This window comes from Ursus americanus, chromosome 32 (assembly GCF_024610735.1).
Source record: "Ursus americanus isolate L20-20 chromosome 32, mUrsAme1.1.p, whole genome shotgun sequence".
Lineage (NCBI taxonomy): Eukaryota > Metazoa > Chordata > Mammalia > Carnivora > Ursidae > Ursus > Ursus americanus.
The window spans coordinates 21,231,894-21,259,495 of NC_142158.1; the positions used below are offsets into that span (position 1 = coordinate 21,231,894).

The 27,602-nt window shown below is 42.8% G+C and overlaps 1 protein-coding gene across 5 annotated transcripts in view; it reads left to right on the forward strand.

The window, feature by feature from the left end:
* Positions 1-53: 53 nt before the first annotated feature.
* KDM1B (lysine demethylase 1B) overlaps positions 54-27,602 on the forward strand; it is a 56,882-nt gene continuing 29,333 nt past the window's right edge. For 2 of the 5 annotated variants that reach the window (XR_006782269.2, XM_087858077.1), the window contains exons 1-7: positions 54-213; positions 3,627-3,726; positions 5,199-5,326; positions 6,336-6,425; positions 6,978-7,089; positions 11,964-12,080; positions 26,619-26,657. Coding sequence is in view for 1 of the 5 variants with exons in the window: in XM_087858077.1 (XP_087714203.1) it covers positions 3,640-3,726; positions 5,199-5,326; positions 6,336-6,425; positions 6,978-7,089; positions 11,964-12,080; positions 26,619-26,657 (573 nt within the window). In the remaining 4 variants the exon portion in view is untranslated. The other 3 variants (XR_006782270.2, XR_015722601.1, XR_006782271.2) reach the window with 3 other exon arrangements.

A 27,602-nucleotide genomic window follows, 5' to 3' on the forward strand; every position in this document is an offset into this window, starting at 1 on the left:
CGAAGGCGGGGACCCTACTTCTCCCTGGTCCCGCCGGCTCCTCCCACCCCGGGTCACGCCGTGACAGGGGCGGAAGCGGCGGCGGCGGCGGCGGCGGCCGAGAGGGGGCTGCGGCTCGCGGCGCGGATCCTGCTGTCCTGTGCGCGCGGCGCGCGGCTCCGGAGAGGCGCCGGCAGCCCCGGGCGGCGCGCAGCGTCTCGCCCGCGCTCCCAGGTGCGGGGCACGCGGCTCCGGGGGCGGGCGCGGGGGCGGCGGCGGATTTCGGGTGACAGCTCCTCACAAAGCGGCTTGGCTGGGGTGCAGGCTGCCCTCCTCCCCCTGTGCAGCGCCCCTCGCCCGGGTGGGAGGTGGACCGGTGCGCTGGGGGCTGCCCCCGCCCTCCCCGTATTGGAAAGGGGGTGCGGGGTCTGAGGAAGGGGAGGGGGGATTCCCGGGCTGGCGTGTAGCAGCGACGGGGTTCCCCAGTTCGTCGCGGGGTTGAGGGTCTCTCCTAACCCCCCTACAATGCTTCCTTTCCGTGCAGGGGTGCCTTCTCCCCCCCGGCTCCTTGCACCTCTCTGGCGCAAAGGTGAGCCCCGGAGGCTGTTGCTTCTCCGACTTGGGAGAAGAGACGAGAAAGCTTTTCGGAGAGCGAGGCGGCTGCAGCTGGCGCCGGGCACGTTGGGGCTCCCTCCTGGGGACTGTCAGAGCCCTGTCACCTGGGGAGTGTCTGCGGCCCGCGGAGAGCCCCCAGTCCGGGGGTAGGAACTCCCTGGCTCGTTCTTCGCAGCCGAGGTGTGGCGGCCAGGAGCCCGCACAGCCTTGCAGGTGTTATAGTAATACTCCGGCGCAGCCACCACGCGTTCAGACACGAGCGGCATTGCCAGGTTGCTGGGGTAACTCCTGCGGGCCTGAGGACCCGGAGGGGGCGGCCCGATTACCCGAGCTGTTAGGCAACAGCCCGGCAGCTGGCAGGTGAAAGAGGAAGGAAGAGAGGCAGGCCCAGCTGTAGAAAGTTGAGGTTCTGTAATGTGGAGTCGAGCCAGATGGAGGCCCAGCCTTCCCTGGGGTGGGGTGCGGGAGTCCCCAGACCGCTCCATTTGGGGAGCTCGAGACTCTGCAGGCATACACACCACTCAGGGCTGCTGCGTTTTGTTAGGTCAGTTCCTTTTTTAAAAAATCTATTGTAGTGGAAGAAGGGGCGGGAGGGAAGTTTTCTTCAGGAGGTAGAGGAGAAAATGACCAATAATTAAATTGTCTTTCAGGCAGAGAAAGTAGTCAATAAAGCATTCAGGCAGTTGAACAGGATCCATATTTCGGAAAACTTGATTAGCGTGGGTGCAAGAAGGTGCTAGTCCTGCCGTATTTTCAGTGGCCCTGGGGGAAATTCTTGTTTCTGTTGTCTCTGAAGAAGTTTCTGGTAGTTTGTCTTATTTTTAGAAAGTATGCTGATGCCCCTGTACATTTTTATTCCAACTTGAAGTCTTTGGATTCATATTTTTGTGAATTGTGCGTTTTTTGGAAAAAATATTATTCAATAGGCTACTTTAGGAAAAAACCCTGGGAATTATTAAAATAGAAATCGAGACATTGGTATATGCACGTATAAATTTACCTCCCCCCAAAACCTCACTTTTTTCTTCCTTTTGTCACTTGAAAAGAAAGCCAAAGCTATAAATTTAAAATTAGGAAGAAATGTGCTTATATAATTATATTGAACATGAAACAAATTGGTTCTGTTGAGTTGCGTTTATCAATTTGAAAAACCAGGTGAGAGCACTTTATACTAATTTGTTAGCACTTGTGATCAGTATTTCTAAGATTGTATTGAAAAACACCCAAGCTGTAGTCCTTCCAACGTAAACGTTTTCCCCTTCATCTTGAGCCCCCAAACCCCAGCAACAGTGGAAACAGAGAAATTATAGTGTCAGAAAAGGATGAGAGAATGTCACCGTATATTGTATAAAGGTGAAAGTGTACGAACACTTAAAATCTTTACTTGTATTTTTCCTAGACAACACAGATTTAACAGTGGCTTCTATAGTTAATGTTTTCCTTTCCTCTTAACCATTTCTTGAATTATATAATTCTTAATTGCAATTAAATATGTATTTTCCAGTACACAGTTGGATTAAAATGTTTGTTGAAATTTCCAGAAACTATGCTTTGAGTTGCCAGTATTCCTAGGTAACAGGGCCAAATGTTGCATGAAACTAGGCTGATTATGTTCCTAAACCCCACGTTAGACTCAAATATTTTTGCTGCAATCCTTACATATACTATATATTTACATATACTATGTACATATTTATACGTGCTTTGTGGCTCATTTTATGAATAACGTGGAATATATGTATTATATAAAGAGATATGTTAGATTGGACGCCTTTTGAAAATATAAATGTGATCCAGAAAGCCTTTGGGTATAAGAATTATAGGTAAACAGTAGGTATGTTAACATTAGTAGTGCTTTATGTAGCAGTATAATGAGTGGTATAGAAACCAAAAGGCACCTTTTTTAATGCTTAATAGGAATGCATTTCAGAATCTGTACAGGATTTAAGCATTCATAACATAATGGTTTTGAGAAAGTGAAGACTGAGTTAGGCCGTCTTTACCACTGATGTCAAGATTTCTCAAAGTCCGTGTAGGTGGCAAACAGAGTTTTCACATGTGGTGTTAATAATCCATGAAAAATGCTCTTATGAATGTTAGTACAATTCACATATATGAAGCAGTAGGATTACAAGGTCCTCAAAGCTTTTCTCCAAGATGAAGATTATATTTGTGGAATTTGTATCTTATAACACTTTTCCACTTTCAAATTCCTTACCCATAGGTATGTCCTATGTTCATGGGGTGTGTGTGTGTGTGTGTGTGTGTGTATAATAAATACACGGATCAGGGAAGGAATTGTGATGATTGTAAAATCTGTATGTTACTGCATACTTATGGTAAGCATTTTTATTATTTAATTGAAAAATACTAATTTGATAACTCTTAATCTTTCCTGGTTACTATGCATTATTTTTCTTATAGACTTTGGTTCCTAATGCTTATGCGGCTATTTAAACCAGTTTGAGAGCTCGTAAATTTTTCTAGTAGAAGATACCAGTGACTGTCTAACCCAGATTCCTAAATTCAGTAGTGACTGGACAGGGTGCCTGAGATTTTACTGAGAGGGAGCAACTGAGTTTTCTTTGTAAAGTATAATAAGATCGAAATTCAGGAGCTACTGAGAAGACACAGTAAGAGGGAGAGGAGCAGACAGACAAAGACCAGGTATTTTTACTCATTGAATTTTACAAACAGCAGTGTAATTCTTTTATTGGTCATCTGTGTGGTGTTTCTTGTTTTTATATTTTTAAATGTATATACTACAAATGGACAGCATTTATTAAGTACTTAAAGTATGCCAGGTCTGGTGCTTTAAATACCACTGCTATGGTACATACTTGCTGTGCCCATTTCATAGACGGGAACACTGAGGCTTAGTCTTGGATTAAGTAACTTGAAAGCAGTGGCTTCACAGTAGTGCAGTCTACCTGCAGAGCATATGCTCTTACCTAGTAAGCTACATAGTAACTTTAATCTAGAGTGTTGAAAGTATTATTGTTTACTTATTTAATTTAATTTTTTTTTTGAAGATTTTCTGACACGATGGCAACACCACGGAGGAGGACAAAGAAAAAAGCATCTTTTGATCATTCTCCGGATAGCCTGCCTTTGAGGAGCTCCGGTAGGCAGGTATTATTCATTTGTTCATTAATGCACCTGTTGGGTTTTTGTTTGTCTTTAAAGAAAGAGTAGGAGCAGGGGTTAGGGGGGAGGGCAGAGGGAGAGGAGAAGGAGAGAGAGAATCCTAAACAGGCTCCATGTCCCCAGTGCAGAGCTCCTACACAGGGCTTGATCTCACGACCCCGAGATCATGACCTGAGCCGAGATCATTACTTGAGCTGAATCAAGAGTTGGATGCTTCACCGACTGAGCCACCCAGGTGCCCCAAGTTTTTTTATTTTTAAGTCCTCTCTACACCCACCTTGGGGCTTGAACTCACAACCCCGAGATCAGGAGTTGCATGTTCCACTGGCTGAGCCAGCCTGGTGCCCCACAACCTTAGGATGATTGGGGCTGAAGTATTAGAGATGAAAAGGTACGATTCCAGTCCTCAAGGAACTTGTAGCCGAGTGGAGAAATTCCCCTCGGAACAATCACAGCGCGGTGTGATAAAGTGGTAGAATGTAGAAAAAAGTACATCTGGCAGAGGGACAGATGTCCCTGCAAGGACAGGCATGGAGTGTGAATCAGCATGAGCTGTTCAGAGAACCACAGCTGTGTGGTTGCTCCCAGGATGTGAGCTGAGGCCAGACCATGCTTGGCTTGGCGTCATTCATAGGAATGTGGACTTCAGTTTATAGCTGGTCGGCTGCTGTTGGCAGGTTACTTGCTGCCATCTCTTTTCTAGGGCTTTTTCTTTTCTTTTTTTTTTTTTAAGAAAAATATTGAATGATGTAACTCTTTTTCTAAAATTATTCAGCTTTTGGGGACACCTGGCTGGCTCAGTCGGAAGAGTGTGCCATTCCTGGCCTTGGGGTTGTGAGTTTGAGCCCCACGTGGGGCATAGAGACGACTTAAATAAATACATAAACTTAAAAAAAAAGTAAAATTATTCAATGTTTTAAAATCTGCAGTACTGAGAGGATATGACTATTCTAATTAAAGGGAAAAAAAAATCTTGGGGCTCCTGGGTAGCTCAGTTGGTTAAGCATCTGCCTTTGGCTCAGGTCATGATCTCAGGGTCTTGGGATGGGGTTCCTTGTTGGGCTCCCTTCTCCCTCTCCATCCCCCCCCCCCACAAGCTCTCTCTCCAATAAATAAATAAATAAAATCTAAAAAAAAAAAAAAAAGAATAAAAGTCTTGATATGAGAGGAGCTTTTGCTTTGACTGGTACAGCTTTTTCCTAAGAAAGGCTCATGTGCATTTTAGCTCTGTCCTCGGAGACCTGTCATTCAAGTGCTGCTTCTGTATTTGCAGCAAGTCACTGAATTATTTGCACACTGCCGTCTCTGAGAACTTGCTGTATTGTCAGCCCCTCACCTGCTGCCAGGGTGTTGTTGATTTTCACAGCGGCAAAGTTATTTCAGTCTCGAACTTCCCACCTCCTTCACCCTGGGCCCTTCTGGGGGAAATCGCGTAACCTCAGCCGGTTGTTCCTCAGGCGAAGAAAAAAGCAACAGAGACGACAGATGAGGATGAGGACGGCGGGTCAGAGAAGAAGTACAGGAGATGTGAGAAGTCAGGCTGCACAGTAGCGTGTCCCGTGTGCTTTGCAAGCGCTTCTGAAAGGTCAGTGTGGCAGGCGGGCCTCGGCCGCCCCTCCCCGCCCGGGGGGAGCATCATCCTCCAGGAGAGTTTTCCTAAAGATAGATATAGATACTGGAAGTCGTCTAAGAATAGAGACGCTTCCCGTGCATTTCGTGCACACCGCACCCTCCTCTGTGCTCCTCCGGGAGACCTAGTCGTGGCAGCTCTAGCAGCCACCAATCAGTGTCCTCCAATCCTCCCACTGTGGCTGTACCTCTCCTGGGGTGGGGGGGAGGGGGTAGGAGAGGACCCTGGGCCCCCAGTGGGGACCAGCATGTGTTCACTTCCCCTGTGCTTCTCCTCCCCCTCAGATAACATTCCTCTTCTTCAGTAGACACGGACCGGTCTCAGCCACGGAGCTACCTTCACTCTTGCCATTTTTATGGGCATGACCTAAGCATGACCTTTTACTTCCCCAAAAAATCGTCAGTTAAGGCTTCCGCGTCAATAAAACCTGGAAAACAAATCCCATTTTAATCTTTTAACCACGAAGAGGTGGTGGTGGTAGTGTTCACCGTGGCATCGGAGGTCGTCCTGTGCTCCCTGATCGGCCGTGGGGCAGGTTCTGTTTGCCGGAGCGCCTGCGTGATGGACAGACTGCAGCTGGCTGTTCGGTGGTGGGCCATGCGTTACTGCTGGAGACTGCCCCGTCTCCTTTGTGCACTCACCGCAAGCACGGCCACGTTCCTTGTTCTGTACCCTAAAACTCATTGCTCCGGGGGAGTCTTGAGAAAACGTCTAAGCCCCAGGCCCTTGTGCTGTGCAGCCAGCTGGGTTACGTACCATGGGTCTTTAAGTCCCTGTGTCTTCACCAGGTTTTACGAGGGATCAGACATCCTTTTAAGTTTCCCCGGTCCTCAACTCTCGGTTGTTAGGATTCTAAGTGGAGATGGTGCAAAATGGGCTCATAGGATGTGCTTAAGACCTGTTTTTAAAAAGCGGGACAACATGCTTATTCATTATGAAGCTACACGTGTTTTGCTATTTTCAGGTGTGCCAAAAACGGCTACACATCCCGATGGTATCACCTCTCCTGTGGGGAGCATTTCTGTAATGAATGCTTTGACCATTACTACAGAAGGTTTGTTCGCTGATTGTTGGAGCTTGCCGTGGTGGAGGGGACGGTGGCGGGGGGCTGCGGAAGGGGTCAGACAGTTAAGACGGAGCCCGCAGGCTTACTGAATTATTCTACCCTTTCACCCATGCCTGAGCCGACTACAGCTGAGCCAGAACTTTGATGCAGTGGCTGGGTGTGTGTCTGTGCTACGTGTGTGCACGCTCAGGGCTCAGGAAGTGCCTGCTAACTCCTGGTCTGCACGTTCTGAAAAATCTAGGCCCTGCTTTGCTGTTCTGTGACCGTGCATGGGGGCAGTGCTGCAGAGATTTGAGGGAGGATGCCGACAACTGTGGGGTGCTGGACAGACAGGGGGACATCCCGTCTTAATAGTTTTCCATACTAAACGGGAAGGAATGCACCCTTCCCGACCACCTCTTTGACGGGTACCGAGATAACCTTCCCTCTCTTTATGATGTGGCTAGTTAAATCCTTTACGAAAGGCTTGCTGACCTGCCCCCTGTTCAGAAAACCTGGTGAACTTCTAGCTTGATATATTTATTTTTATTTTTTTTTCAGCCATAAGGACGGATATGACAAATATACTACTTGGAAAAAAATATGGACTAGCAATGGAAAAACTGAACCTAGTCCCAAAGCTTTCATGGCGGACCAGCAGCTCCCCTATTGGGTAAAAAGTGTAATGCTGTATTGCCCTGGAAAAAGGTTGTGGAGCGAAAGGCAGGGATGGGTGAAAATACTGATTTTTAGGAAATGTTTCTATTATTACACTTATTCTTTCTGGGTCTGTTAAAACATATCACATTTTTTATTTCTGTTGAAAACCTTGGTAATTCACATAGTACAAAGAAGTGTACAGATCTTAGTTAGGTTGAAAATCATACTTTGCGTATAATTTTAGTTTATTGATTTAATTTTACTTTTCCATGTAGCCGTTCTTTGAAAATATATTTTAGTGATTGTATATATGAGATAAATATATTATCACTTAATAAATGATTTGCTAGTTTAAAAATATAAGTAATTTTGAGCTTCTCTTGCACACTTAAAATTTTCTTATTAATGCAAATTTCACATAACATAAAATTAGCTATTTTTTTTTTTTTTACTTTTTTAAAGTTTTATTTAAGTACTCTCTACACCCAACATGGGCTCGAACTCATGACCCCAAGATCAAGAGTCACGTGCTCTTCCCCTGAGCTAGTCAGGTGCCCCCAAACTAACTATTTTAAAGTGCATGATTTAGTGGCATTTAATACATTGATAACACTGTGCAACCAAAATGCTAATTCCAAGACATTTACATCATTCACTGAGGAAATCTGTGCCCATCGAATAGTCACCTTCCATTCCCCCTCCCCTAGCCCCTGGCAACCACTGATCTTTGTCTTTGTGAGGTACCTATTTTGGGTGTTTTATATAAAGGAATCATGCAGTATGTGACCTTTCATGACTGGCTTCTTTCACATAGCATCATGTTTTTGCAGTTCATCTATGTTCTAATTCATTCCTTTTCATGGGTAATATTCCATTGTATGGATTGGTCAGATTTTATTTATCCATTCGTCAATCATCTGTTGATGGACATTTGGGTTGTTTTCACTTTTTAGTTATTGCATACAGTTGCTGGTATGGACGTCTTATGCATGAATATTTGAATACCTGTTTTCAGTTCTGTTGTATACCTAGGGATAAAATTACTGGGTTGTATGGGAACTGTTTAACCCCTTGAGGGACTGCCATACTCTTTTCCATAGCAAACTGCTGGGTCTTCATTCCCAGCAGCACTGTGTGAGGGTTCAAATTTCACCACATCCTCACCAACTCTTGTTTTCCATTATTTTGATTCTAGCTGTCGTAGTAGGCATGAATGACACATACCCCTAGTGGGAGTATCTCATTGTGGTTTTGATTTGCATTTTCATAATGATTAATGCATTTTTTGTGTGCTTACCATTTGTTTATCTTCTTTGGAGAAATATCTGTGCAAGTCTTTTGCCCATTTTTAAAAAATTATTATGTTCCCTGTGCTGTACATTTCGTTTCTGTGACTTAACTTATAACTGGAAGTTTGTAGCTCTTAGTTGCCTTCACCTGTTTCACCCATCCCTCTACCCGCCTTGCCCCTGGCAACCACCAGTTCTCTGTATTTAAGAGTCTCTTTGTTTCTTTGTTAATTTAATTTTTAGGTTCCACATAAAAGCAAAATCATCCAGTATTTATCTTTCTCTGATTTGTTTCACTTATTACAATGTTCTTTAAGTTCATCCATGTTGTTACAAATAGCAAAATCTCATTCTTTTCTATGTTTGTGTTATATTCTGTTGTGTGTATGTATACCATTTCTTTTTTATTCATCTATCGATGGACACTTGGGCTGCTTTCATATCTTGGCTATTTTAAACAGTGCTACGGTAAATATAAGGTGCATGTATCTTTTCAAGTTAGTGTTTTTGTTTTCTTTGGGTAGATACCCAGGAGTGGAATTATTGGATCATATGGTAATTCTGTTTATTTTTTGAGGAAACTCCATATGTCTTCCACAGTGGCTGCAGCAATTTGCATTCTTACCAACAATGCACGAGTGTTCCTTTTCCTCCACATTCTCACTAACACTTACATTTCTTGTTTCAACACTAGCCATTCTGACAGGTGTAAGATATCATTGTGGTTTTGATTTGCATTTCCCTGATGATGAGTGATGTTGAGCATCTGTTCATGTGTCTGTTGGCCAACTGTAGGTCTTTGGAAAAAAAGTCTATTCAGGTCTTCTGCCCATTTTTAATCAGATTATTTGTTTTCTTGGTGTTGAGTTATAGAAGTTCTTTATATAGTTTGGATATTAACTCTTTATTAGAGATGTCATTTGCAAATATCTTCTGTTCACTGGGTTGCCTTTGGGTTTTGTTGATGGTTTCTTCACGGTGCAAAAGCTTTTTATTTTGATGTAGTCCCAGTTGTTTGTCTTTGCTTTTGTTTCCCTTGCCTCAGGAGACCTATCCATAAATATTTTGCTAAGACCAATGTCCAGGAATTTACTACCCATGGTTCCTTTTGGAAGTTTTACACTTTCAGGTCTCACATTTAAATCTTTCATCCATTTTAAATTTATTTTTGGGTATGGTGAGAGAAAGTGGTTCAGTTTCATTCTTTTGTATGCTGCTGTCCAGTTTACTCAGCACCATTTATTTATTTATTTATTTTATTTTTTAAAAGATTTTATTTATTTATTTGACAGAGATAGAGACAGCCAGTGAGAGAGGGAACACAAGCAGGGGAAGTGGGAGAGGAAGAAGCAGGCTCACAGCGGAGGAGCCCGATGTGGGGCTCGATCCCACAACGCTGGGATCACGCCCTGAGCCGAAGGCAGACGCTTAACCGCTGTGCCACCCAGGCGCCCCTACTCAGCACCATTTATTAAAGTAACATCTTTCCCCCCATTGTATATTCTTGCCACCCCATTGTGGATTCATTGATCATATAAACATGGGTTTATTTCCGGGCTCTCTATTCTGTTCCATTGACCTTTGTGTATTTGTGCCAGTACCATAGTATTTGATTACGACAGTTTTGTTGTGTATCTTGAAATCTGGGATTGTGAGAGCTCCAGTTTTGTTCTTTCTCAAGACTGCTTTGGCTATTTGAAGTCTTTGTAGTTCCGTACAAATTCAGGATTATTTTCATTCTGTGAAAAATGCTGTTGGTATTTTGATGGGAATTGCATTATATCTGTAGATTGCTTTGGGTAGTACGGACATTTTAAGAATATTACTTCTCGGGGCACCTGAGTGGCTCAGTCGTTAAGCATCTGCCTTCGGCTCAGGGCGTGATCCCGGAGTCCTGGGATCGAGCGCCACATCAGGCTCCTCCGCTGGGAGCCTACTTCTTCCTCTCCCACTCCCCCTCCTTGTGTTCCCTCTCTTGCTGGCTGTCTCGCTGTCAAATAAATAAATAAAATATTAAAAAAAGAAAGAAAATTCTTTCAATCCACAAGCATGGTATATCTTTCTATTTGTGTCGTCTTCAATTCTTTTCATTAACGTCTTATAATTTCAGAATACAGGTCTTTCACTTTCGTGGTCAAGTTTATTTCTAGGTATTTTTATTCTTTCTGGTGTAATTGTAGATACGATTATTTCCTTAACTTCTTTTTCTGCTACTTCATTATTAGGGTGTAGAAACACAACTGATATCTGTATATTAACATATTGTGCAACTTTCCTGAATTCATTTATTCTAATTGTTTTTTGGTGGAGTCTTCAGAGTTTTCTATATATATTATCATGTCATTTGTCAATAGGGACGGTTTTACTTCTTCCTTACCAATTTAGGTGCCTTTTATTTCTTCATGCAACAGACAAGAAAAATAAATAAAAGACATCTGTTTTAAACAACCCATTTTTAAATTGGGTTGTTTATATCTTTCATTGTTGAGTTGTAAGAGTTCTTTATATATTCTGGATCCTAAACCCTTGAGATACAGGACTTGAAAATATTTTCTCCTATAAGTTGCCTTTTCACTTCTTGATAGTGTCTTTTGACATGCAGAATTTTTTATTTTGAAGTTTAGTCTGTTTTTTTTCTTTTGCTGCTTATGCTTTTGGTGTCGTATCCAAGAATCTATTTCCAAGTCTGAGGTCATGAAGATCCTTTCTTCTGAAGAGTTTTGTCACTTTCAGTCTTCATTTAGATGTTTGATCCATTTTGAGTTTTTTTTTTTTTTTGAGATTTATTTTGGAGTGCACACGAGCAGGAGGAGGAGCCGAGGGAGAGGGAGTCTCAAGTCGACTCCCTGCCGAGTGCAGAGCCTGACGCAGGGCTCAGTCTCACAACCCATGAGATCATGACCTAAGCTGGAACCAAGAGCCGGACGCTTAACTGACTGAGCCACTCAGGCTCCCCCATTTTTGAGTTAATTTTTGTATGTGTGTGAAGTAGGCGTCCAGCTTAATTCTTTTCATATATATCTGCATACTTTAAAAAAATAAACCTTATATTTTGGAATCTTAAATTTACAGAAAAGTCTTAAGGATAGTAACAGAGAATTCCCATCTATACTTCATCCAGTTTCTCCTGATGTTATCATCCACCAGCCCTGATTAAAGCTAGACATTAATATTGGTACGGTACTAATAACTACATTGCAGACTTTATTTGAATTTCTCCAGCTTTTTCACTAGTGTCCTTCTTACTGTTCCAGGATCCAGTTCAGAATACCACAGTGCATTTAATGTGCATACTTTTTGACCAAATTTAGCTCTGATCGTTTCCTTCGGTTAGAGCTGGAAAACCTTTCTGACAACAGTGCTTAGATCCCCTTTGCACTTTCCCTGTGCGTGAGCTAGTATTGAATCAGAAGTCATTACCCTCGTGGGGTAAAAGTGGATTCTATGGGTGGTGGTGATGCAAGGGGGAGGAAAAAGTACTCCCAAGTACAAAAAGGTTGGTTGGATCTTGTGGAAAAGATGGCAGAGTGAGTGTTGTTGGATAGACCTGCTAGTTCAAGATTAGCCAACTCACCTTGACATGTTGCTTTCCTTCTAGGTTCAGTGTACAATACCCGAGTGTAGGAAATGGAGACAACTTACCAAGGAAATCCACCTTACTCCACAGATAGCAAGGACCTACCGATGTGGTATGAAATCAAATATTACTATTAAGGTACGATCTCCGTCGGTTTTGCTTTTGAATTAATGGGTAGGTTAATTTAGTTGTTACTGAATAGTGATGGGTGTATATTTTTCGTTTATTGATTATTTTATCAGGATTGTATCAGTCCACCTATAACAGGACCCCAACTGCGATGGCTTAACCAATTGAGGACTTTATTTTTTTCTCGTGATAAGGAGTTTGGAAGTAGCCTGTCCAGGGCTGGTGTGGCTGCCTTGCGAAGTCTCCCTTTTGTTTCCAGTCCCACCAGGAGATGGTTCCTGTACATCAGCTATTGTGTCCAGATTCTAAGCAGAAAAGATGAGAAAGGCAAAGGGCAAGAGGGGTGTGCCAGCTGAGCTTCTCCCTCTTTTATTGGTAAAATAGTAGCTTTCCAGAAAGTTCCAACAGTAGATTTCTCTTTACATCTCATTGTAGAACAGGACCATGCAACAACTGTGGACGACAGTAGGGATACAGGAAGGCAGTGTAACTGAGCATGTTGCAACATCAAACAAAACCAGGATCCTTGAGTAAGGAAGAAGGGATGGATGGATATGTTTGAGCAATTAGGAATCTGACCTCGTTGGTATACTGTGCCTTTTTTTTTTTTTTTTGACATGTGTCAGTTCCTTAGTATTTAAAATGTCTTATATGTATTTATTTTTATGTTAGTTTCAGGTATATAATCTAGTGATTCAGTAATTCTGTACTCTGTGCTCATCACACAAGTGCCCTCTTAATCCCCATCACCTATTTCCCCCATCCCCACCCACCTCCCCTCTGGCAACCATCAGTTTGTTCTGTATATTTAAGGGTCTGTTTCTTGATTTGTTTCTTTCTCTCTCTCTTTTCTTTTCCTTTGTTTCTTAAACTCCACATATGATTGGGGGCGCCTGGGTAGCGCAGTCGTTAAAGCGTCTGCCTTCGGCTCAGGGCGTGATCCCGGCGCTCCGGGATCGAGTCCCACATCGGGCTCCTCCGCTGGGAGCCTGCTTCTTCCTCTCCCACTCCCCCTGCTTGTGTTCCCTCTCTCGCTGGCTGTCTCTATCTCTGTCAAATAAATAAAATCTTTAAAAAAAAAAAAAAAAAAAAAAAAACCACATATGATTGAAATCATATGGTATTTGTCTTTGACAGACTTATTTCACCTCACGTTATACTGTCTACATCCATCCATGTTGTCACAAACGGCAAGATTTCATTCTTTTTTATGGCTGAATAATATTGCATTGTGTATACACACCACATCTTTATCCACTCATCTATTGGTGAACACTTGGGCTTCTTCCGTAATTTGGCAATTGTAGATAATGCTGCAATCAACAAGCAGGTGTACGTATCCCTTTGAATTAGTATTTTTGTATTTTGGGGGTAAATACCCACTAGTGCAATTATTGGATCATTTTTAACTTTTTGAAGACCCTCCATACTGTTCACACCAGCTGCACCAGTTTGCATTCCCACCAAGAGTGCACGAGGGTTCCTTTTTCTCCACATCCTCACCAACACTTGTTGTTTCTTGTGTTGTTTATTTTAGCCATCCTGACAGGTGTGAGGTGATATCTCATTGTGGTTTTGATTTGCATTTCCCTAATAAGTGATGTTGATGTCTTTTCATGTGTCTGTTGGCCATCTGGATATCTTCTTTGCAGAGATGTCTGTTCGTATCTTCCCATTTCTGGTTGGATTATTTGTTTTTTGGAGGTGTTGAGTTGTATCGGTTCTTTATATATTTCGGATACTAACCCTTTATCAGCTAAGTCATTTGCAAATATCGTTTCCCTTCAGTAGGTTGCTTCTTAGTTTTGTTGACTGTTTCATTCATTGTGCGGAAGCTTTTTATTTTGATGTAGTCCCAGTAGTTTATTTTTGCTTTTGTTTCCCTTGACGCAGGAGCCATAGCTAGAAAAATGTTGCTATGGCCAATGTCAAAGAAGTTATTGCCTGTGTTCTCTTCAAGGATTTTTATGGTTTCACATTTAGGTCTCACGTTTAGGTCTTTAATGCATTTTGAGTTTATTTTTGTGTGTGGTGTAAGAAAATGGCCTCATTTCATTCTTTAGCATGTAGCTGTTCACTTTTTCCAACACCATTTGTTGAAGAGACTTTTTTCCATTGGATATTCTTAACTGCTTTGTCAGAGATTGACCATATAATTGTGGGTTCATTTCTGGGTTTTCTATTCTATTGATCTACGTGTCTGTTTTTGTGCCAGTACCATGCTGTTTTGATGACTACAGCTCTGTAATATAACTTGAAGTCCAGAATTGTGGTGCCTCCAGCTTCACTTTTCTTTTTCAAGACTGCTTTGGCTATTCAGGGTCTTTTGTGGTTCCATACAAATTTTATGATTGCTTGTTCTAGCTCTGTGAAAAATGTTGGGGGTTATTTTGACAGGGACTGCATTAAATCTGTAGATTGCTTTGGGTAGTGTGGATATTTTAACAGTATTTGTTCTTTCAATCCATGTGGATGGAATGTCTTTCCATTTCTTTGTGTCACCTTCAGTTTCTTTCATCAGTGTTTTATAGTTTTCAGAGTACAGGCTTTCACTTCTTTGGTTAGGTTTATTCCTAGGTATCTTATTATTTTGGGTGCAGTTGTGAATGGGATTATTTTCTTAATTTCTCTTTCTGTTTCATCATTATTGGTGTATAGAAATGCAACGCATTTCTGTAGATTAATTTTGTAGCCTGTGACTTCACGCAATTTGTTTATCCGTTCTAGCAGTTTCTTGGTAGAGTCTTTTGCGTTTTTTGTATGTAGTATCATGTCACCTGCCAACAGTGAAAGTTTTACTCGTTTCTTACCTATTTGGATGCCTTTTATTTCTTTTTTTTTATTTTTATTTTATTTATTTATAATGATTTTTTATTATGTTAGTCACCATACAGTACATCCCCGGTTTCCGATGTAAGGCTCGATGATTCATTAGTTGTGTATTATTTCTTTTTCTTGTCTGATTGCTGTGGCTAGGACTTCCAGTACTATGTTGAGTAAAAGTGGTGAGAGTGGACATTCTTGTCTTGCTCCTGATCTTAGAGGACAAGCTCCATTTTTCCCCATTGAGGATGATAGTAGCTGTGGGTTTTTTGTATGTGGCCTTTATTTTGTCTTAGTGTGTTCCTGCTAAACCTACTTTGTTGAGGGTTTTTTTTTTTATTATTATGAATGGATGTTGTACTTTGTCAAATGCATTTTCTGCATCTATTGAGATGATCATGTAGTTCTTATCTTTTCTCTTATTAATATTGCTATATCACATTGATTGATTTGTGAATATTGAATCACCCTTGCACCCCAGATAGAAATCCCTCTTAATCATGGTGAATGACTTTTTTAACGTATTGTTGGATTTGATTTGCTAGTATTTTGTTGAGTGGTTTTGCATCTATGTTCATCAGAGATATTGGCTTGTAGTTCCCTTTTTTTGTGTGTGTTGTCTTTATATGGTTTTGGTATCAGGATAGTAATGCTGGCCTCATAGAATAAATCTGGAAGTTTTCCTTCCTTTCCTAAGTTTTGAAATAGTTTGAGAAGAGGTATTGACTCTTCTTCAGATGTTTGGTAGAATTCAGCTGTGAAGCCATCTGGTTCTGGACTTTTATTTTTTGGGAGTGTTGATTTTGTTTTTTGTTTTTTTTATTACTGATTCAGTTTCTTTGCTGGTGATTGGTCTGTTCAAATTTTGTGTTTCTTCCTGGTTCAGTTTTGGTAGGTTACATGTTCCTATGAATTTATCCATTTCTTGTCTACTTGGCTTATTGCTTTTTATCATATACCATTGCAGTTTATATTTCTGTGGTATTGGTTTTTCTTTCTCCTCTGTCATTTGTGATTTTGAGTCCTTTCTCTTTTTTTCCTGATGAGTCTGGCTAGACATTGTCAATTTTATTTTATTTTTTCCCCCAAAGAACCAGCTCCTGGTTTCATTGTTTTTTAGTTTCTGTATCACTTATTTTTTTTTTTTAAGATTTTATTTATTTATATGACAGAGCAAGAGAGGGAACACAAGCAGGGGAAGTGTGAGAGGGAGAAGCAGGCTTCCTGCTGAGCAGGGAGGCCAACGCGGGGCTCAATCCCAGGACCTAGGGATCATGACCTGAGCCAAAGGCAGACGCCCAGTGACTGAGCCACCCAGGTGCCCCCTGTATCACTTATTTCTGCTCTAATCTTTATTTTTTCCTTCCTTCTGCTAGCCTTAGGCTTCATTTGTTGTTCTTTTTGTAGCTGCTTTAAGTGTAAGGTTAGGTTGTTTGAGATTTTTCTTGCTTCTGGAGGTCGGCCTCTGTTGCTATATACTGCCCTCTCAGGACTGCTTTTGCTGTGTCCCAATGGTTTGAATCATTGTGTTTCACTTTCATTTGTTTCCATGTACTTTTTAAATTTCTTCTTGCATTTTCCTGGTTGACCCCTTCATTGTTTAGTAGCATGTCATTTAACCTCAACATAACCACAGGTTATTTAACCTGACCACAAATAAAGGTATTTGTGCCCTTTCCGGATTTTTTCTTGGGGTTGATTCTAGTTTCATAGTTTCGCAGTCAGAAAAGATGCATGGTGTGGGGCACCTGGGTGGCTCAGCTGTTAAGCATCTGAAAAAAAAAAGAAAAAAGAAAAGATGCATGGTGTAACTTTGATCTTTTTAAATTTGTTGAGACTTGTTTTGTGGCCTAATATGTGATTTGTTCTGGAGAATGTTCCATATGCACTTGTAAAGAATGTGTATTCTGCTTTAGGATGAAATGTTCTGAATATATCTCTTAAGGGTTTAAGAGATACTGTTGTCATACTGTCCAGTGTAACACTCAAAGCCATTGTTTCCTGGTTGACTTTCTGTTTAGATAATCTGTCCATTGATGTAAGGCAGGTGTTAAAGTCCCCTACTATTTCTGTATTATCATCGATTAGTTCCTTTATGTTTGTTATTAACTGTTTTATGTATTTGGGTGTTCCTGTGTTGGGTGCGTAATTTTTTTTTAAAGATTTTATTTATTTTAGAGCGAGCAGGGGGAGGGGCAGAAGGAAAGGTGGGGGCAGAGAATCTCAAGCAATCTGAATGAGGAGCCCAACATGGGGCTTGACCCCGTGACCCTGAGACCATCACCCAAGCCAAAACCAAGAGTTGGACACTTAACCAACTGAGCCACCCAGGCATCCCGGGTGCATAAATATTTACAATTGTTATATTTTCTTGTTGGAGTGTCCCCTTTATTATAGTGTCATCCTTTGTCTCTTATTACAGGCTTTCTTTTAAAGTCTCTCTTGTCCAGTAGAAGTATTGCTACTCCAGCTTTCTTTTAATATCCATTTGCATGATAAATGATTCTCCATCCCCACACTTTAAATCTGGAGGTGTTTTTAGGTCTAAAATGAGTCTGTTGTAGGCAGCGTATACATGGGTCTTGTTTTTTAATCCGTTCTGTCACCCTCTGTCTTTTGAGTGGAGCGTCTCCGTTCATGTACTTTCAGTATTATTATTGGTATTATTTATTGCGATTTTATTACTTGTTTTGTCATTTGTTTCTGAGAATTTTCTCTGATCCTTTCTTGTCTTTTTCCCTTTCATGGTTTGCTGGTTTTCTTTAGAGATATATTTGGATTTCTCTCTCTTCGTTCTTTGCATATTTGTTGGTGGTTTTTGCTTTGTGGTTACCATTAGGTTTGTACATAACCTTCGTCATACAGCAGACTATATTAAGTTGGTGGTCATTTGGGTTTGAACCCATTCTTTTCTCCTGTCTTCCCCACATTTTAGGTATAGGGTGTTATATTTTACATCCTTGTATTTTGTGTATTCCTTGGCTTATTTTTTACAGAAATATTCATTTTTGCTGCTTGTGTGTTTTCTACCCTCATATGATCATTTTTGGTCTTTTCTTTCCACTCAGAGTACCCTGTAATATTACTTGCAAGGCTGGTTTAGTGACCATGAACTCCTGTAGGTTTTGTTTGTCTGGGAAACTCCTTCTTTCTCCTTCTATTCCAAATGATAGCCTTGCTGGAAGGAGTATTCTTGACTGCAGGTGTTTCTCATTCAGCACTTTGAATATATCATGCCACTCTTTTCTGCCTTGGTAAGTTTCTGCTGAAAAACTGCGGATAGCCTTATGGGGTTTCCTTTCTCTATGTAACTGTCTTCATTTATATTACTGCTTTTTTTTTTAAGATTTTATATATTTATTTGACAGAGAGAGACAGCCAGCGAGAGAGGAAACACAAGCAGGGGGAGTGGGAGAGGAAGAAGCAGGCTCCCAGCGGAAGAGCCTGATGTGGGGCTCGATCCCATAACGCCGGGATCACGCCCTGAACCGAAGGCAGACGCTTAACGACTGAGCCACCCAGGCGCCCCTTATATTACTGCTTTTAATATTTTTTCTGTATCACTGTATTTTTACCTTTTTAATTTCAATATGTTTTGGTGTGGCTCTTCCTTTGTTGATTTTATTGGGAGTTCTCTGTGCCTCCTGGATCTGGCTATCTCTTCCCTTCCCCAGATTAGGGAAGTTTTCAGCTATTTTTCTTTTTCTTTCTTTTTTTTTAAATTAAGATTCTATTTATTAATTTGAGAGAGAGAGCACATCACACATGCACTGGCCAGGGGAGGGAGAGAGACAAGCAGACTCCACACTGAGTGCGGAGCCCAACTCGGGGCTCAATTTCATGACCCTAAGACCATGACCTGAGTCGAAACCTAGAGTAGGATTCTTAACTGAGCCACCCAGGCACCCCTCAGCTGTTATTTCTTCAAGTAAATTCTCTGCCCCCTTTCCTCTCTCTCTTCCTCTTCTGGCACTTCTGTAATACAAATGTTACTGCGTTTGATGAAGTCACTGAATTCTCTAAGTCTGTTCTTGTTTTGCATAATTCTTTCTCTCTTTCGTTCAGCTTGACTACTTTCCATTACTCTGTCTTCTACGTCACTAATTCTTTGCATCTTTCATCCTGCTGTTCGTTCCATCAAGTGTGTTTCTCATTTCACTGTGCTATGTTATTCCTTTTCTCTGTGTCAAGGGTTGCCATGTTGTCCTCTTTTCTCAAGTTCAGTGAGTATCCTTATGATCATTGCTTTAAATTCTCCATCAGGCATGTTACTTATATCTGTTTCCCTTAGAACTCTGGCTCTGGCATTGTCCTTTAATTTGGGGCACATTCCTCTGCCTTCTCATCTTGTCTAAGTCTCTATGCCTGTTTCTCTGTGTTAGGAAAACCAATTACAACTGTTCTTGAGGGTAATGGCCTTATGAAGAAGAGGTCCTGTAGTGTCTTGCCGTGCAGTGTCCCCTGTTCCTCAGGGCCTGGCACTTCTGCGAGTATCTCCAGTGGTGCTGAGCGAGCTTTGTGGTTCTGTCCTGGATACTTTATCCTGTAGGCCAGTCATCTGCAGAGGCCCTCTTTGTCTGTTGTGGGCAGTGTTTGGTTCCTGGCCTGATGTGGTACATTTTAACTAAATGTGTTCTGTTTTACTTGTGAAATGGGACCCATCATCACTGCCACCAGAACTGAGGCCTTGAAAACCTGCAGGGTGGGGAGATGAGGTGTGGGCAGGGGTGCACTGGCTTTTGGGGGTAACAGGCCTGCCATGCTGCGATTGAGGAAAATGTGACTGGGAAGGTTGGTTCCCCTGGAACACAGGGCTGGGGTGAGACTTGACATAAGCAAGTTAGGTAGCGAGCGTTGGCCCTGGGCTGGTTCTTGTGGGAGGCTCTGTGTCAAGGCTGAGGATCGGCGAGAGAAATGGCTCCTGCCAGTTCCTTTGTTCCCAGAGGGGTCTCTCCATGATCGCCGCTTCTCTGGGACACGCTCTGAGATGAGCAGCTAACCTCCTCACCTTGTGTCCCAGGTGTTCTTCAGATCACTGTTTTATCCATGCTGCATGTCTGAGGGCTGTTTGCCCTGACTTCTCTCCAAGAGTAACCGCGATAGCCTCTAGGCTGTATCCCAGCCAACTCCATTGACCTTTAGAACTCCAGGCTTTAAGTCCTGCTTGTGGCAAGAACTCACGAAATTCAGTCTTTCTTACTTTCCAAGCCAATTGCTATGGGGATTCGTTTTCCCCGTGCACTCCCCTGCATGCTAGTCTGTCTCTTGCCCGTCTCTGCAACCACAGCTCCTTCCTCCCTACTGCAGCGGCCAGGATTCATTTCTCTTCCAAGCCTCATCTCTGCACTTCTACCTTCCTCGGTGTGGCCTTTTCTCTCCCTTTATTTGTGGAGTTTGTTCTCCCAGTCTTCAGATCAGTTTCTGGGGTATTTAGGATGATTTGATAGTTACCTAGTTTTAGTTGTGAGACGGGGCGAGCCTAGCACCTTTGTCCCCTGCTGCCATCTTTCCCTCTGAAAATAAAGCTTTATTGGAATGTAGCCATGCTCATCCGTTATATATTGTCTGTGGCTGCTTTCCTGCTGCAGTGGTAAGGGGTTTGTGATGTAGACCATATGATACACAGGATTTAAAATATTTACTGTCTGGCCCTTTACAGAAAGTGTTTCCGAACCTCTGTTCTGATCCATGAGTGTGGAATATCTCTCCATCGTTTCAGGGTCTTTAATTTCTCTCCAGAGTGTTTTTCTAGTTTTCACTGAGGGTGTCTTTTGTTAAATTTATTTCTAGGTATGTTGCTTTTTTTCTGTAATTAGAAGTGGAATTTATTTTTAACTTGATTTTTAAGTTGTTTGTTAAGATTGTGTAGAAATACAGGGGCGCCTGGGTGGCACAGTGGTTAGGCGTCTGCCTTCGGCTCAGGGCGTGATCCCGGCGTTATGGGATCGAGCCCCACATCAGGCTCTTCCGCTATGAGCCTGCTTCTTCCTCTCCCCACTCCCCCTGCTTGTGTTCCCTCTCTCGCTGGCTGTCTCTATCTCTGTCAAATAAATAAATAAAATCTTTAAAAAAAAAAAAAAAGATTGTGTGGAAATACAGTTTACTTGTATATGTTGACTTTCTACCCAGAGACTTTCTTGAATTCACTTATTACATTTCAAAGATCTTTTTATAGATTGCTTTGGGTTTTCTATAGTCATAGCGACTGTGAATAAAGACTTGTGCTTTTTTTTAAAAACTAAATTTTTCGGCTCGCTCTTCTTATCACTTTGGTCAGGACCATCAGCATAGAGTTGAGGAGAAGTTGGAGAACGGCTATCTTTTCTTGCTCCTGACTTAGGAGGACGGCGTTCAGTATTTTAGCACAGACGTCTTTGATCGGACTGAGAAAGTTCCTCCCTCTCCCTAGTTTGCTGAGAACGTTTTATTCTGAACGCATGTTGGATTTTGTCAGAAACTTTCTCCGTGCTTTTTGTGATGATCGTGTGGGTTTTTCTCCTTTATTGTGGCAAGTTGCACACATTCTAGCATGATAAAACAACCTGGCGTTCCTGGGGGGGAAAATCCCACTTGTTCTTAATATATTATCCTTTATTGTTGGGTTCAGTCTGCTCATATTTTGTTGTGGAATTCTGCACCTGTGTTCTTGATGAATACTGTCTGTCATTTTCTTGTAATATCCCTGTCAGGTTCTGGTATCCAAGTTATGCTGGCTCCATAAAACGACTTGAGAAGTATACCCTCCTCTGTTTTGTTAAAGAGTCCATGTACGGTTGATAATGATTTCTTGTTTTACTGTTTGGTATAATTCAGCAGTGAAGACATTGGGCTAGTTTTCTTTGTGAGAAGTTTTGAAATGACAAATGCAGTGTCTTTAACAGATATGTGGCTGTTCACGTGGTTTATTCTACCAGTTTTAGATAGCTGTGTTTTGTGGGTTTTTTTAATTTTTCTAATTAAAAAAGATTTTTTTTTAGAGGGTGTGTGCATACAGGTCATGGAGGGAGGGGCAGAGAAAGGCAGAGAGAGAATCTTAAGCAGTAAAAAGCCAGACACTGGGGTAGATCTCACCACCCTGAGCTCATGACCTGAGCTGAAATCAAGAGTAGGACGCTTAACCGACTAAGCCAACCAGGCGCTCCTAGATAGTTGGGTTTTGAAGAAATTTATTTCATCTGTGTTGTCAAATTAGAGTTGTTTGCACTGTTACCTAAGTCTCCTCTTAGTGTCAGTGGGATCTGTGGTGGTATCCCTGCTTTATTTTTGATGTGGGCAGTTTGGGAGTGAGGGATGGAAAGCACAGATCTAAGCCTGGGACCGGGATCCTGGAATTAGCAAGTCTCGTGCTGAAGCCTTTCAGTTCAGCACCCAAATTGGTGCTCGGGCTGGACCTTCGGAGCAGAAGCCCTGTTTTCGAGACAGGAGAGAGAAACAAGGGAGGGGGCTGATGTTGAGGGTAATAGATTTTCCAGGCAGAGTTGGGTCCAGGGAGGGGAATTGGGGTTCGAGTGTCCGGCAAGTTAATCAGGATCGTGGTTGCACTGAGCTTACCAACTAGCACCTGTGCTTCAGATGACTTCTCAAGTGGGTTTTGTTAGAATATTTAAAAGGAGAGCTCAGCCAGGGAGTGGTCAAAAATAGCAGGCTATTTTAATAGATACTAACTTTGGGGCCATTTTTACCCAACCTGTTTTTGTGAAGATTCCAAACAATTGTTCTAAAGGATTAAACAAATATCTTGGATGACTTGTCTAATAATGTTATGTTACTAAATACTAGGTGTGTTTTACATGCCAAGTTTATATGAAAATAATTTGTCTTGGCTGTGGTTTAACTGGGTTTGGATTTCTCCATCATCCCTCTTCTCTTTCTGTGATAACAGAAAGTACAATTTTGACTTCATTTCTACTCATGCTTCAGATCGTCGGTGTCCCTTTTCCCATTTACTTGATCTTTCATCCGGTGGTCTGGGTCTTCACTTTATTCCACTTGAGCTGCTTTGGAAAAGTCCAAGGTTTTCTGTAGAATGAGCTTTTTTTTTTAGAAAAATGACACGTGTTCGAATTTGAAACAGTGAAGCAATACAGAAAAGAACAAAGATGATAGCAAAAAAACAAACTCATGTGGTCTCCATCGTGAATTCATGAAATAACCGTGGTCTGATGAGGTTCATTCGAGAATATTCCCACATGTGTGCAAGGAGAAGGCCTGGCTGACAGATCCCTCTGGAGTGAAAATAATAGCACACGTGCCGCTTTGATGTGCTGTGGTCATACAGCAACACTTAACATAAGAAGGAGAAGCCAAAGTGAAGTTAGACCTTGCTGAACACGGAATAAGGATTTCTTCATCACAAGGAATAATAGTTTCTAAAGTCTTCTTGAAAGGTTAAGAAGACATGTGATGAGAATGTTGGGAGGTTGGAATCGCCCTAACTTCTTTTTTAAATTGCATGTTTCAGTCTTAGATGCTCATTGACACGCGGCCATGAAAGAGGAAAAAGTAAATTACATCACACTTGAGGCCACCTCTCCGTTTCCTCCTTCCCAATTCCTCTTCGTGTTTTGGGTCATTTGTTTTCAGTCCCCGGAATCCCTCCGTTGTTTACTCTTGCTTTTGTGTTTACGCGGCTTTACTGCCCCCCACGATTTCTGGACCACAGTTCCTTCTGTCCCTCCTTCTTTATTGTGATTCCTCACATGGTTGGATGTATTTTAACAGCAAGGACTTATTTCCAGTAGGGGCTTCGAGGTGTCAGATCCCTTCCGTGTTTGAAAGCTTAATGGTCTTTCTGTCCTCCTGCCTCCCACCATCTTAAAGTTGAAGGGTTTGCGGTCGTCTTAAATCCCAGCATCTGCCTATGGTATCAGGTTTTCCCATCTCCTCCTGCCCTCCAGAGAGCCCCCTTGGAGACCTACTGCTCAGTCTCAACAGATTGCCAGCCATTGCCTGAACTTTTGAAATATTTATTTAAATGGTGTTTATTGACCCAGAGTCCCTTTGGTCTTGCAGCTTCGTATTCTGTCAGGGACAAAGTCTGGAAAGGTTTGTTTGTAAACCAACGTTAAACAGAACGGTAGTGAGCGACACCTGCTTTTTTTGGAGCTTTCCTTGTTGGTTTATAGATTTTTTTTTTTTTTAGAGAGGGAGAGAGAGGGGTGGGGAAGGGCAGGGGGAGCAGGAGAGACAGAATCTCCAGCAGGCTCCAAGCGCAGTGTGGAGCCTGACGGAGGGCTCCATCCCACGACCGTGAGGTCCCCACCTGAGCCGAAATCAAGAGTCAGACACTTCATCAACTGAGCCCCCCCCGAGGCGCCCCTGTTAGTTTATATAAAGGTGCTTCCATATCATTCCATAAAGGTCTCTTTTTTTTAAAGACCATGTAATACATAGTCCACTGAATTGATGTATCCTGATGAATTTCACCTGACTGAAGGGTATTGAGGGGACTTTTACATGTTTACTGTTGGCGACGGTGCTACAGTGATAGCTTTGTATCTCTGCTGTTTTCAGTCTCGTGGATCGGTTCCAGGAAATGAGATTTCTGTGTCAAAGTATAAATGGTCATTTTCCTTTCCTTCCCTTTTTCCTTTTTCCTTTTTTTTTTCTTTTTTTTTTTTTTTTAAGTAGGCGTTACACCCAACGTGGGACTTGAACTCCCAAACCCTGAGATTAAGGGTCGTGTGCTCTACTGACTGATACAGCCAGGGGCCCCGATACGGTCATTTTCATAGGAACTCACACATAGACACAAAAGAGGGTTTCTGATGATACGTAAGGCATAAAGACTTAAAGTAAGCACTCAGGTACCCAGCACCCCCTTCTAGAAACAGACCATTACCAGGGCCTCTGTGACTCCCAGGGGCCCCTCCGTACTTCTGTTTCTCTCCGTTCCCGGCAGTATTCTGCAGTGTTCTGAATTCGCATTTATCTTCTTCTGCTTTTTGTGACAGAGTTCGTGCGTGTTTATGAAACCAGAGCAGCATGTGAAGTTGTCTGTATTTGCGTACTGGTCATAGAGGACATCCGGTTGTTTGTACTCCTCTGCTGTTTGCTCTTTTTACTCAACAGCGGCGTTTTCCACAAGCATCCACGTAGATGCCTAAGCTCTGCCTCGGACTTCTCCCTGCTGTGCAGTATTGCCCTGCACGGCTCGACCCACCACGGCATGTCTGTTCTCCTGTTCGCGGACGGGAGGGTGGTTGCTCGTTTCGGGCTGTTCGATACGCGCGGGCATTCGTGCACGCCGCTCCCGGAGCATGCACGCTGGAGCTTCTCTGGAGTAGTCCAGGGGCCGGATTTGCCAGGCCATATGGTCTGCCAGTTTTCAGTCGACTTAGGTAGCTTTTTTATTGAAGCATAACTTCCAAACAGAAAATGCACAGATCAAACTGCAGAGCTCAGTGAAGCTTCTGAGAGCCCGTCTTCAGCCGGCTGCCGGTGGAGAAATCAAACTCTTGCCAGCCCCGCAGGAGCCCCCCTGCACCCCCTTTCACGCACACCCTCTGCCCCTGGCTCCCCTCCTCACTATGCTGACTTGCTGAACTTTACGTAAATGGAATCATACAGTGTGTGTTCTTCTGGGCCTGGTTTCTTTGAAGCCATTATGTTTGTGAAGTGTGTCCATGTGCTGGTGTGTGGTTTGTGGTTCGTTCTTTCTCACTGCTGTGTCATGGGCTGGTGTTTTGTTTTTGTTTTTGTTTTAAGATTTTTATTTATTTGAGAGAGAGACAGAGATAGCAAGAGAGAGCACATGGGTGGGGAGGAGAGGAAGACACAGGCTCCCCGCTGAGCAGGGAGCCCAACGCAGGGCTCCATCCCAGGACCCTGGGATCATGACCTGAGCCGAAGGTAGATGCTTAACTGACTGAGCCCCCCAGGCGCCCCAGTGGGCTGTTGTTTGAACATAACACTATTTATTCTACTCTTGGTAGACTTCTGGGCTGTGTTTAATATAGTGCTCCCTTGAACATTTTTTTTAAGATTTATTTATTTGGGGGCACCTGGGTGGCTCAGTGATTAAGCATCTCCCTTCAGCTCAGGTCATGATTCAAGGTTCCTGGGATCGAGCCCTGCATTGGGCTCCCTGCTCAGCGGGGAGTCTGCTTCTCCCTCTCCCCCTCCTTCCTCCCTGGCCCCCCCCAAATAAATAAAATCTTTTTAAAAAAGATTTTATTTATTTATTTGAGTGAGAGAAAGAAAGAGAGCGAGTGGAGGGAGAGGCAGAGGGAGAGAGAGTCCCAAGCAGACTCCTCGCTGAGTGGGGGAGCCGTTCGTGAGGGTCAGTCTCAGGACCCTGAGATCACGACCTGAGCCAAAACCAAGAGTCGGGTGTTTAACTGGCTGTGGCACTGAGGCGCCCCTGAGCATTTCTAACACTCCTATTGGGTGCACATGCTTGAGGGTCCCTCTTGAAATTGAATTGCTGGGCATATAGAATGTATGTTTTTAGCGGTGCAAGGTAGTGCCAAATTATCATGCATTTAAATGTAGTGTATTTTGTCAAATTGCCCTTCAAAGTCCTTCCATTCCTTTAGCTTTCCACCCAGGACATCTTTATGGGAGTCGCTCTCTCCTCCACACCCTCACTCCTGCCGTGTTTTACCCCACTTTTCACTTTTGCCCGTCAAACGGGTGAAGAGGGGTAGCTTACTGAAAGCACATGGACACTTAATGGCTGTATTTTATAAGTAAATCTAAATAACACTTGGTTTTCTTTTGCAGCCCGAGACCTCAGATCCTTGTTCCCTTCCCGAGGATCTGGTGAGTATTCATGCACATCCTAGACTACAGCTCGTCGTGCCTTCGGTGATGAAAGTCCTATGCGTCACTGACAGTAACAGTTTTATGAGTTTCTCTCTCTGGTTGCTGATCAAAGGCTTTTAATCCAGCCTGATGCCAGTATGATAAAAGTGTTAGCGTTCCTGGTAACATGGATGGTCCTCCCCTACCTTACAGAGAAAAATAAATTATATTGCCCCATGTGGAAAGGAATTAAAAAGGAAGAAATGGATAGCTTGCCTTCCTACAAGGATCAGCCTTGTTACCCTTGTTTCTCATGGGTGGCTTTTGTGACCTTGTCTCCGTTTGAATCCTTCCAAGAAAGAACAAGAGGCCCGTAATCTGATGGTCTTGGCCCAGATTCAGCTTCGAGAGTTCTTGTGTATTCTGAGCTCAGTGTAACTGCTCCGTCCTGTCTCTGCCCCGAGGGGGGGAGGGGAAGCAGCATGTCCAGCAGGCTGAGGCCCTCATTTCTTTGCTCACGTGGAACTTTGCTACCTGAGCTGGCAGACCCCACGGCCCATATGGCAGATCCCACGGCTGTTGTTGAAAATGATGTTTTGCATTTCCGAGTTTCTAAAATTCTGAGATTCTGAGTTATTCTGGATTTCAGTGATACGGGGGTGTTAATTTGGGGTCTTTCTGCATGTCTGGAACTCAGACTGTGATTTTTAGGCAAAGGGAGATTTGACACCTATGAAATCTTGAAATCCATTCTGTTACATAAAGGGGTGTGTGAGATACATATTTTTTTAAAAGTAGTCTCTGCACCCAGCGCAGACCCCAAAGCAGGCTTGAACTCACAACTCTAAGGTCAAGACCTAAACTGAAATCAAGAGTCACATACTTAACCAACTCTGAGCCACGCAGGTGCCCTCCCGCACACATATTTTTAATAATGAGTTGTACCCTCAAGCATTTCCATAG